The 12,491-nt window shown below is 40.8% G+C and overlaps 1 protein-coding gene across 3 annotated transcripts in view; it reads right to left on the reverse strand.

Annotated features, from left to right (window-relative positions):
- The window catches only part of LOC109040889 (BOS complex subunit NOMO1), a 213,725-nt gene that overhangs the window by 87,351 nt on the left and 113,883 nt on the right, over positions 1–12,491 (reverse strand). For all 3 annotated transcript variants that reach the window (XM_072297222.1, XM_072297223.1, XM_072297224.1), the window contains one exon: positions 10,150–10,423. In XM_072297222.1, the coding sequence (XP_072153323.1) occupies positions 10,150–10,423 (274 nt within the window). The remainder of the gene's footprint in view (positions 1–10,149; positions 10,424–12,491) is intronic.

A 12,491-nucleotide genomic window follows, 5' to 3' on the forward strand; every position in this document is an offset into this window, starting at 1 on the left:
TTGGTGGTCGCTCGCAGTGTTCATATCAATAACCACTTCCCATCTCTTTACAGAGCTCGAAAGCTTTCCTGACGTGATCGTTAGGTCAACAATGGAGGTACCTCCCCCAGGGGCCAGAAAGGTGGGCGTAGATCCGGTATTTTGGATGATCAAGTTGTTTGTCTCGACCCACTCTTCCAAAATCAGTCCTCTGTTGTTGCATTCTTTATCTCCTCACGTCTCAGATCTGGCATTCAGATCCCCTGTGATGAGGAAACGTTCATTAGCCGTGGGGAACTCCCGGGCCAGTTCTTAAAGAACCCTGTTATATTCCTCGTCAGTTAGGCTAGGAGGGAAGTAACAACCAAAAATCGTTATTCTGCGAAAATCCATTCTGACAAAGCCATTGAAGGATGAGCTCCTCATACATTGACCTAATTTAGTGTCGCAGATTCTCATTGCCAGTCTTTTCTCTTTGTCTCGAGTCCACAGCTTGTTGTTCGTTTTAAATTCGTTTGCTTCTGATAGCACAAGTACCGAAATTCCTCTTTTCCTTGCTTCTCTATTTACCAGGTCATGAGACAATTTACATCCGTTTTTATTATTTGCCGCCATTATCAGAATATCTTTGTTATGCGCCTCCTTGCAGTTGTTGAGGTTGATTTGTAATCCTTTAATGACTCTCGTTCTCGTTGTTGCAGTCACCTTGCCTGTTAATGTCCGTTTCCCAGGGGCTCGCTCCACCGTCTCCCTCGTATCCGTTGAAGACGATGGCCCCCCCCCCCCCCCTGGCCGAGCACTCCCGATTTCCATGTCGGTCCGTGGGTGTCATTTCAAAACGAGGTTGCTTTCGGACCCACTTGTCGAGTAGCGTTTGTCTGTCCATCATTGTTGTTGCTGTTTCCCGTTTTCGATCTCCATATTCTGCACCTGGCAGTCACGCGCGTTGTGGCCTTCTTTCTTGCATTTTCTGCAGCACTTGCTGTAGTCGACCGCGCTATTACACTGATACTGGATATGCCCCGCTTCGTGGCACCTGTAGCAGACGTTTGACTCTTGGTACTCCCTCACGGGACATGTCGCGAAGCAGATTCTGACGGATCACTATTGAGGACCTCTCTGCTTTTGGCGTTGTCCTTCACCCCGATAAACGCAATCCCGGCTGCGTTCGCTGGTATCCGGACGTTGACCACATCGAGCCCGGCAACCTTCAACTCCTCCGTGAGGTCATCCTCCGTGAGACTGTTATCCAGCCGCCGCACCACCAGCCTTAAAATGGGCTCCCTGGCTACCGCTTTTGAAGGGGCTTTCCTTTCTATTGCCTTCTGAAGTCGCTCAGCTCCGATGGCGGTTTCTACCTCAATCTTCATTCTTCCGTCCCTCGTCATCCCTGCGTCCACGATGAGGTGTGCAAGGTCGCCTACCGTCTCCCGGACGAAACGTTTCATCTCCCCGGCCGATCTGCCATCCGTTTGGATAAAGACGACGGGTCGTTTCGGTTTATTCGCCGGTTTTACAAAAATCATTTCATTTTAAATGTTAAGTATACCTTATATCGTACTTTTTTGTACACTCTATTTGGTACACTCCTGCGATATTTTTGTCATGGGATACATTAGAGATATTTAAATTAGTTTTTATATACCTGTTGACACTTTTTTTAATCTTGTCCAGAACGTTATGTCTGGTGGACAAAGCAGGAGTGTAGTTTACGTTTTGAAAGTATTTGCCTATTTTTCTGCTCATCGGACCAAATTAATGGAGACTGACAAATTTTTTATCCACCTTGTTACGATTTTCTTGTTGTTGCTTCTTGTGAGAAGCATTGGTTTTATGCGTTGTAAGAATTTTATTTACTAAGTATCTAGGACAACGATTTTCCCTAGCTATTTCTTCGAATAGCTATCTTTTGCTATATATTTTTGTAGCTCAAAGCGCGGGAACGGATCCGGTACACTCGTTACGTCACATCTCATGACAAATCAGGTCAAACCAGGCCTCCAGTGGTGTGGCACCACTTACAATGTATTTTCCGGAAATTTATTTTTTTAAAAAAAAAAAAAAAACTCACTTGCACGTCACATTAATTTAGTTGCGGACGCGTTTCGCTCCAGCCCGTGGATCATCATCAATGTGACTGGTTTTGTTCCTTTCTTCTTGATCCCTCAACTAGTCCTCGTTCCTCCTTTCTACTTTGTTTAAAATTGTAAACATGGATTGTTGATTCGACTGAGGTCCAAATTAATTTTAAATGGGTGCTTGTGTATGAAGATTGTCTGATTTTCGTTTCATTATAAATAAAATTAATCACAATAATTTCTAGAACACAATGTCTCAAAATTCTTAACTCATCAAACCAATTCACAAAATAAAAACGTGCAAAATGATGTAAAATTGCGATGTTCCCAAGCTGTCTCCTATTCAAGTGCTACGATCAATGTAGCTTAACCTTGGTGATCAGGCAAACAACTCTGCACTGGATGTGAACTTTCATCCGCGCAGTAATGAGATCCTTTGTTCAGCAGCGCGCAAATCGCTGTAGCCAATCACTAGTCACTGCGGCGCACGAGACTTGAACTCCGCCACAACAGAGCCCGCGCAATACAAACACAGCGGCAGCTTTCCCGCCCAATCACACTTGCTTCGCCAACCGACCAATTACAAGAAAGTTGTTTCCTGCATTCGTACACAAAAAAAATCTGCATATAAATATACCCACAATTCGCCAATTAATTCACTCTGAATGCAGCAGTCGATCAAGAAGCACCTCACTCTCAAGCTTTCGACAAGGATCAAGTCAAATCAAGCTAAGCAAGCAGCTGAAGAACGTCCTATGGAGCTCAGCAAGAAATTGGCGCTTTTTGGATCAAGACCGAAGTTCAGTTTCCCGTTTTATTGGCATCAACGTCAAGCACAAGCGGTCATCATTACACAAAACCCAGCAAATTCATTCTTCTCAAGCATTCAAAATTAATCATCTTCAAGTCATCTCTAATTCGGACTTGTATAACCCCTCCAATTTGGAGAAGACGATTCTTCTGAATCTGGAATAATAATAAGTGCAATAGCACGTAGCTCTCAAAATTCAAACCCTTCTGGTTTTCCTGCTCACAGCAGAAGCTGGTATACTATACACCTGGTAACCCTCCAGGTTTCCTATCTAAGGATAGTAGCCGATTTACTCTGAGTCAGGTAAAAATAAAAATTCCAAGAAAGGATCTCTTCCAGATCATTAACTCATTTTTTGCTGTCACCTCAAAATCTTTCTCTTCTCAAGCTAATTTTCCGAGCCAAGGCAATTTGGGGGGTCGCTACGGCTCTTCACTCGTCTCTCACTTCAAATCCTTATCCTATTCCATCTTTTCTATAATTTCTATAATTGGTCCCTCGGTACAACTCACTTTCAGCATTTAGGACTAGCATTTTTTTTCACCATTTTTGAGCCGTCATTCTTCAAAGATGTTTTCCCATACATTTAAATCCTTCCTGGTGGATACCTCTTTGAGTGAGGTAGGGTTGAAATCCATGATATGATTCTCATTACAAGCATGGGCTGCTACTGCTGATATATCTTATTCTTCCTTTTTTACACAGTTAGTATGTTATTTCCCTCTAATTTTTATAGATCCACATGTCCACCCGAAGTAGACCCTCTGACACATTTTACAGTGCAGTTTATATATTTCCACCTTTTTGCTGGCGTCATCATTTCTTTTCTCTATGCATTTGCTAAAATATTTATTAATGTTGGAATTATTGTAGAAACCCAGACTGACATTGTGTTTTTTGAAAATTCGTTCGAATTTAAAGCAAAATTCGGGATGAAAATCGAATCATCTAAACTTTTCCACTTCCTCGATCTTTTGAAGTGTTGTCCCTGATTCTATCTTATGTTTCTTTTTCACCAACATTCAATTAATCGAATTATGATGAAACCCATTTATACCTGCTACCTCGAAAATTTTAGCTTTTTCAGAATTAAAATTTTCTTCGTTGAGAGGAACCTTTACGATTCTATCTATCATACTCCGGAACGGTGCTAACTTATGGGAGGGCGAGTTGAAACCATTATTTTTTATGTCGTTTTCTGTATGAGTAGATTTTTTGTAAATACTGAACTTTGATCATTGTCTATTCTGTGAACTAAAATATCTAAAAACGGTAACCTCCCATCTTTTTCTTCTTTTTTTTCAACATTAATAAATATTTTAGCAAATGCATTGAGAAAAGAAATGACGACACCAGCAAAAAGGCGGAAATATATAAACTGCACTGTAAAATATGTCAGAGAGTCTACGTCGGGTGGACATGTGGATCTATAAAAATTAGAGGGAAATAACATACTAACTGTTTATTAAAGGAAGAATAAGATATATCAGCAGTAGCAGCCCATGCTTGTAATGAGAATCATATCATCGATTTCAACCCTACCTTACTCAAAGAGGTATCCACCAGGAAGGATTTAAATGTATGGGAAAACATCTTCAAATACAAGCACCCATTTAAAATCGATTTGGACCTCAGTCGGATCAACAATCCAATTTTTACAATTTTAGATAAAGTAGAAAGGAGGAGTGCAGACTGGTCGATCGATCAAGAAGAAAGGAACAAAACCAGTCATGCTGATGATGACCCACAGGCTGGAGCAAAACGTGTCCTCAACTAAATTCATTTGACGTGCAAGTGAGTCTTTTCTAGAAAGTTTTGATCATTTTCTTGTGCGGCCTCCAAGACAAAAAAGTTTTTCGATTTTTCGTTTCATTTTTGTTGAATGTATTTTCCCGTACGGAATTGGCAGCCCCTTTTCAAATGCAAATATCAAGTCAATCGATAATTGATTGATCAAAATGGAATTCAGAAATGGATTCCTTGCACGTTTAAATAGTTGAAACCTTAATTTGATAAATATGAACCGACAGGATAAACCATATTTTTAAGGAAAATTGAAGTCAAGGGGCGATTGTTTACATCTGTCACAGTGACAACAGAAGTTGAGGTTTAATTTGCAATAGCCATTTTCATGAGTTTTGACTTTTCAGTCACTACTTGAAGGTAAGTTTTTTTTGTAGATCAATTGCTTAGTAGGTACCTCAGAATCATGTTAAAAGCCGTAACGGTTTACACTGTTACAAATTCATTCAGATCACACTCCAGCAGTCCAACGCTCAAACATGGATGTAGCAAGCCAGTTGTTATTTGTTGATATTTCACCTTTCGATGTTCCACTGAAGACACCAAAATGATAGTATCAATCATTGATGATAAAAAAAAACTTACCTTTGACAATACTGATGAGATGAGGAGACCGGTATGTTTTAGCTGGAGGCAAGGAAAGTAGACGTAGAATCTCTCTTTGGTTACCAGACTTATCGATTAATTTTTCTGTACCTGTAGTGTTACATTGAAAACACAGAGGAATTTAAAGTAACATAAGTTTACAAAACGTGGGAATGTTCTGAATGATATTGAGATGTTTGTTGAAGAGTTAAGAATGCTTTACACGCACTGAGAGAACTTCCATGGTTTGAGCGTTGGACTGCCGGAGTGTGTTCTGAATTAATAAGTAACAATGCGTACCATTACCGCTTTTAACATGATCCTAAGGTACTAAAAAATTGAGTAACAAAAAAAAACTTACCTTCAAATAGTGACTGAAAAGTAAAAACTCATGAAAGTGGCTAAATATTGAGCTAACCACCATTTCTGTTATCACTACAGGAGATGTAAACAATCGCCCATTGACTTCAGTTTTCCTTGAAATTAGGGTTTATCCCATGAAGGTTTTAACCATCTAAACGTCCAAGGAATCCATTTCTGAATTCCATTTTGGTCAACAAATCTATGATTGACTCAATATTTGCAATTGAAAAGCGGCTGCCAATTCCTCATGGGAAAATACATTGTAAGTGATAAAAAAACCGGGTTTGTCATGAGATGTGATGTAACAAGTGTACCGGATCCGTTCCCGTGTAAAAGTGACCGCTTCGAATGAGTCGGTTCCAAAAACAGCTTTTTTTGAGTGTGAGAGGTCATCTTGAGCTTTTTCAGTAGCGCCATCTTCTTTTTGGGAAATTTGCCATTGGAATCAGTTATCAATTCGCAAATCCCCGCACCTTGCAACAGGCCCATTAAGTGTTAATAATTATTTTTTCTACAGTAAATTTGATATGATAAGTCAAGTCGATAGTTGATAAAGAAAGGGAGAAAGGTTAGAAAAAGATTATTAGGCTGATCGCAGAACAGCACAAAAATTTCGTGGGATGGGCGCACACACACAAGTTTGCCCCTACCTTCATAAATTTAAGTAAAATTAAAATAACGAGTGGAGAGAATATCCAATTCGAAAACTCAAATAAATTCAATTTACAACAAAAAATTAAAAATGTAAACTTACTGTTAAATACTGAAAAGTCTATATCTACTATCCATTACCAAGATCAACAAAAAGTGAGGACCATGCTTCTCAATGACTGTAACAAAATTCTAAATAAAAATGATCATGTAAATAATGCCTCGAAACATGATAAGGAGAGAAAATCGTTGTAATAAATGTATTAATAAGCCAAGTAAAACAATAGCTGACAACAACCTAGATCTCGTTCATGTAGAGAAGTAATGCCATACTCCAGATAGAATGTAAAGAGGTCGATAAAATAGTGTATTACGTTGAGACCAGTTGGAGAACTGCAACACAGGACTTGCCGCGCACTTTAAGGATGGAAACAGCCATAAAACCCCCGCTGCCCCCCTCATTTTTCGTTGCGGAGCAATTAAAAACCGCGTAAGAACCCTGTATTTCAATGATCCGACTGGTCGCAACGTTTCAAGGGTCCTCGTCAAGTTGGACAGCAGTTTCGGGCAACATTTCTGGCGAATTTCCCGGTTCTTACAACCTCCGCAACGAAAAATGAGGGGGGCAGCAGGGGTGTTTTGGATGTTTCCGTCCTTAAAGTGGGCGGCAGTCCCTATATTTCAATGCTCCGCCTGGTCGCGACGTTCCAAGGGTCCTCGTCATGTTGGACAGTGGTTTCGGGCATCATTTCTGGCGATTTTCCCGGTTTTTACCCGATCCACAACGAAAAATGAGGGGGGCAGCGGGGGTGTTTTGGATGTTTCCGTACTTGAAGGGGGTGGCATTCCCTGTATTTCAATGCTCCGACTGATCACAACGTTTCAAGGGTCCTCCTCTAGTTGGACACTAGTTTCGGGCATTATTTGTAGTGAATTTCCCGGTTTTTACCCGCTCTACAACCAAAAATGAGGAGGGCAGGGGGCTCAGAGTTTTGAAAACTCACTTTCAGGTCGCAGGCTGCGTTTGCGTTAACATTGGCAAGAAGTTCCACTCGGACTTGATGCTAAGTTTGAAACTCTTCTGTGACTTTTCGCATTTTAATGCGATGTTTCATTGTAACAGGCTCATCCCCCTTACGGTGCGGCTGTGGTGGCTCGGGGGCAATATGAAGACTTCGGTATCAGACTTGGAGAATTCGAGGACTCTTTGAAAAGAGAAATGGTATGACCAAGAGCCGCCGAAGCTACTCTAAAAAATGAAGGTACGGACCCCCTAAATAACCTTTGGACCCCCCTGACTTTTGATAGGGGGGTCAGATCAACTTCCGGTTTGCGCCAAAAAAATTATTTTTTCATGCTCTTTCTAACGATGTATCACATGATGGGGGTTGCCATTTGAACATTTTGAGTTGCCCCCCGCCCCCTTCCCCCTGGGGGAGGCGACGAACTGGAAAGTACCTCAAAAAGTTTCCCCCTCGATATGAGGAAGGACGCCACAAACCGCAAATCGATATCATCATTAGAACTAAAGTTATGACCAGTGGTGCATAACTTTTGAATAACCCTGTATAATCCAAGAAATAGCCAGGGAAAACCGTTGTCCAAGATACTTGGTAAATAAAATTCTTGCAAAGCATAAAACCAATGCTTCTCACAAAAAGCGACAAGAAAATCATAACAGGGTGGATAAAACGCAACTTTCAAAACGCAAATTACACTCCTGCTTTGTCCACCAGCAATAACGTTCTGGACAAGATTAAAAAAAGTGTCAACAGGTATATAAAAACTAATTTAAATCTTTCTAACGTATCCCATGACAAAAAAATCGCAGGAGTGTACCAAATAGAATGTAATACTTGTACCAAAAAATACATTGGCAAAACGAAGAGGTTTATAACATGCCGTTTTGAAGAACATACAGGGTGTTTCAGACCACCCGTACCAGGCCTTTTTCTCGGTTGGTTTAGGTCGTACGAAGTCGGAGACCGCGGAGTTGAACAGGGAATTTACCCCAAGGAATCCGAATTTTGTGGTCCCGAAACCCCCCCACCCCCCCTTGGGAGGTAAAGGGGGGGGTAACGATGCTAAAAGTCACGGTTCCCGACCGAATTGCGGATCGATCGCATCAGAATTGAAAAGCACGGAAAATTTCACGTGGAATTGACCCCTAAAAATCCAAAATCGGACCATCCAAGGCCCAAAAATGATCCCCTAAAGAGGGGGACAGTACCCCCCTCCATAATTTCTCTTTGGTCTCAAAATTGACGTAAATTCTCCAGAAAAAGACGATTTCCCAGGTAATCGACCTCGAGAAATCCAAATTTCGTGGTCCAGAAGCTCCTCCAGCTCCCCTTGGGGAATAAACGGGGGGGCCAAATTTTAAAAATCGGGGCTCCTTTCCGAATCGCAAATTGATTGCATCCAAATTGAGGAGCAGAACACATTTACATCTTAAGTGACTCCTAAGAGTTCTAATTGACCCCCCTGAACGGCAGAAAGTAATCCCCTGAGGAAGGGATCCTCGCCCCCGCCTAAAATTTCTCAGGATTCCTCTTTGGTCGCAAAATTGACTTCGATTCTCCAGAAAAAGACGGTCTCCCATGTAATCGACCACGAGGACTCTAAATTTCATGTTCCCTGAGCTCCTCGGGGTCGATTACATGGGAGACCGTCTTTTTCTGGAGAATCGACGTCAATTTTGCGACCATTGAGGAATCTTGAGAAATTCTAGGCGGGGGCGAGGCCCCCTTCCTCAGGGGATTACTTTCTGCCGGTCAGGGGGATCAAATAGAACTCTTAGGAGTCACTTAAGATGTAAATGTGTTCTGCTCCTCACTTTGGATGCAATCTATTTGCGATTCGGAAAGGAGCCCCGACTTTTAAAATTGGGCCCCCCCCCCCCGTTTACCCCCCAAGGGGAGCTGGAGGAGCTTCGGGACCAAGAAATTTGGATTTCTCGAGGTCAATTACCTGGGAAACCGTCTTTTTCTGGAGAATTTACGTCAATTTTGAGACCAAAGAGAAATTATGGAGGGGGGTACTGTCCCCCTCTTTAGGGAATCATTTTTGGGCCTTGGATGGTCCGATTTTGGATTTTTAGGGGTCAATTCCACGTGAAATTTTCCGTGCTTTTCAATTCTGATGCGATCGATCCGCAATTCGGTCGGGAACCGAGACTTTCAGCATCGTGACCCCCCCCTTTACCCCCCAAGGTGGGGTGGGAGGGTTTCGGGACTACAAAATTCGGATTCCTTGGGGTAAATTCCCTATTCAACCCCGCGGCCTCCGACTTCGTACGACCTAAACCAACCGAGAAAAAGGCCTGGTACGGGTGGTCTGAAACACCCTGTACAAAGTTGAAATCCTCTAATGTGTATAGGCATATCAAAGATGAAAATCACGTAATTAACGGCAGCGATGTTAAAATGTCACACTTTAATGACAGAAAATTATCAACAGTTTTAGAAAAGTTCGAAACTGTCAAGGTAGTAAGAAAGAATTATAGTTTACTAAAAGCCCAAACGGAAATAAATTTGGCAACCAACCAATTGTATGAAAGATAAGCTGAACTCAGTGATTAATCCTTGAAAAATCTGATCTATATTTACATTCTTACCTAGTCAACAAAAGCATATCAAAGTTGTTGATTGTTAATTGAAAAAAAAGTATTTAAATTTTGTTTTCTCAAGACGAAGGTCCTGTTGATGGCAATTGTGCCGAAAAACTTTGACCAAAAATTATATAAATAAACCATTTTATATAAGTAAACACTTGCACATTTTCCAGCACTTTGACTATACACTTACCTGACAAGATAAAAATGTTGAAATACTTAAAGTAGCCCAAAAGGGATTCAGGAATGGGGAAATAATTGCTTACTGAACTCCAGACGCTCTTTCCACTTCGCCCAGCTTGACTGATACCTCATAACTGCCAGGTGATAGAAAACCACAATACTTTTGGGTGTTCGAACGCACATCTAATTCTTCAAGAATTTCAGATTGGGCTGAAATTATCACAAAACGTTGCGCTCTCTCTCCATCTGGCGATGATGTAACTTTTCCGCAAACTCTGAATTTATCTGGGTGTATTGATGGTAGAAATGGAGAATTCGGTGATATCTTAACCTCTTTTGGTTCAAAAAAGTAATTCTCTAAAAAAAAAAAAAAATCAATTAACAAAAGATTGAATGAAAGTTGTGTTGAAACTTTTTCTCTCTGCTTCGTTTGGTTTTTTTTACTTTTTCATCATTTTTTTTTTTCAGTAGAGGCATGCCTGGTGGGCAGCTTGCAGTTAATAGAATATGGACAAAAGTGAGGACACAAAATACATATGGAAAAAACAACACTTTTTGATTTTTCATGATCGAGTAAAAGGGGCTTGCTACTTTTAGGTTTTATTAGTGCACATACCGGAATCCTACAATCAGGCATTTAAGGCGCCTCATGAGGTTATGCCGTACAGCATCGGCTCGTAGCTTCAGCATTAATGCCGTATGCCCAGGTAGCGGCCGTGCGGGCATGCGGCGCCGCGCCTAATGCGCGCAACCTGCCGGCGCCGGCTTCAGGCATTGAAGCCCAATGCCGGTAAGCGCTGATGCTGAGGTTTGATGCTGGCTCACTATGGTCCCAACCCTCTCGAGAGTGCTCAAAAATCGATATTTATGAAGTTGGACGACATTTTTTTTTCGAGTCAAAATTGATAAATATAGTATCTATGGGTCATAAACTACACCTAGTATGCCTCAAAAAAAAAATTTAGTCACTTTGAAAGTGTCACAAACTGTGCAAGTAGTCGGATATGTATTTTCTGACCTGTGAAGTGGCTATTTCTAAGAAAGCGTTCGGAGCCTCTCCTGAATCATGAAATGGTGTCTTAGAATTCTTGCTAATACCATTTTGTAGAGGACTCTAAGAGGATTGTAACGCACTAATTACAATTTTTCCCCGAGGAATTCTAATACATTATACACAAGGTAGAAGTTGGATACCTATTTCTCATCAAAAAATGCCGATTTTTCCCACGTACTTTAATTTAAAAAAAAGTCACCGAAGGTCACCTAAGGAGACACCTTTAGGTACCTTCTAAACATCCTTGGGAAGCTACAGTAGAAATATTTTGTGCTTTGGTTTGCTTTTTCTCGAGAAATCGAATTTGTTCGGTTCTAAGTCTGGGGCTAAAATAACGTTATTTGACCAGTTTAGCCATTAATCAATCTGCAGTCGTCTTAAACTTTTTTGAGGCATGCGATACCACCAAAAACGTGCTTAAATAGTCTCTATGAGTCCTTAAGAAGGATTTTAAACCAAAAATTGTTGGTTCTTCTTGCTTTTTGGACGGATTTTGAATCTTTTTCGTACCTGCGTGTTTCCTTCAAAATACTATATAACAAACCTGGAAAGCCCCTCGAAAAATATTCTGAGACATTTGGCACCTTTAGAGTTACTTTTAAGTCGTTTCTGCAGATCTTTAGGAAGGCAATTGAACCAGAAATGTTTGCTTCCACCTGCTTTTTCGACCAAATTTGAATTTTTTACGTGACTATGTGTTTGCCCCAGAAATACTCAATTTTTTGCTTTAAAAAAACACCTATAGTTGCAGCCTTAACACGTGCTAAGCACTTTGACATCTACAGAGATGCACTTAAGTAGCTTCTATGGATATTTTTGAGGCTGACCGTTTCGAAAAAAGTTTGGTTACCCCTACTTTTGGAGAGTTTTAGAAAAGTTTCCCGTTCCTCAGTTTTATCTATAAAAATGCTCTTTCCAATCCTAGAAAGTACCTATTAATTTTGCTGAGATAAAATTCCTTACTCCCCGAATATTTATCCATTGTTGATTGAATTTTTCTTAACGTGACAATATTGCACCCCCCGCTCTTCAACATTATTATGTATCCGATTTGCCTTTCCCGGCAAATCGACATAAAGGAAAGTCTTCTCTGAATCTTTATTTCGACATTTTTAAAAAAGACATTAAGTTTGGATCTATTTAATTTTTTTCAATTCAGTTTTTCTAAAAAGTTAGTGTGCGAGGTCCTTACATCACTCAAAGAAACTTGTTCTAGGGGTTTCCCATCCGACGCTCCGTTCGCGAGATATGGATCCCTAAGGATGGGGTGAATTTCAGCGATATGCGAGTAAGCCCGCTCTAGTGTTTCTCAGTTTCTCGACTTCCCTCTCTTTGACTGTCCATGGTGGGACTCTATATTGATCCAACAAA

Source organism: Bemisia tabaci, chromosome 2 (genome assembly GCF_918797505.1).
Source record: "Bemisia tabaci chromosome 2, PGI_BMITA_v3".
Lineage (NCBI taxonomy): Eukaryota > Metazoa > Arthropoda > Insecta > Hemiptera > Aleyrodidae > Bemisia > Bemisia tabaci.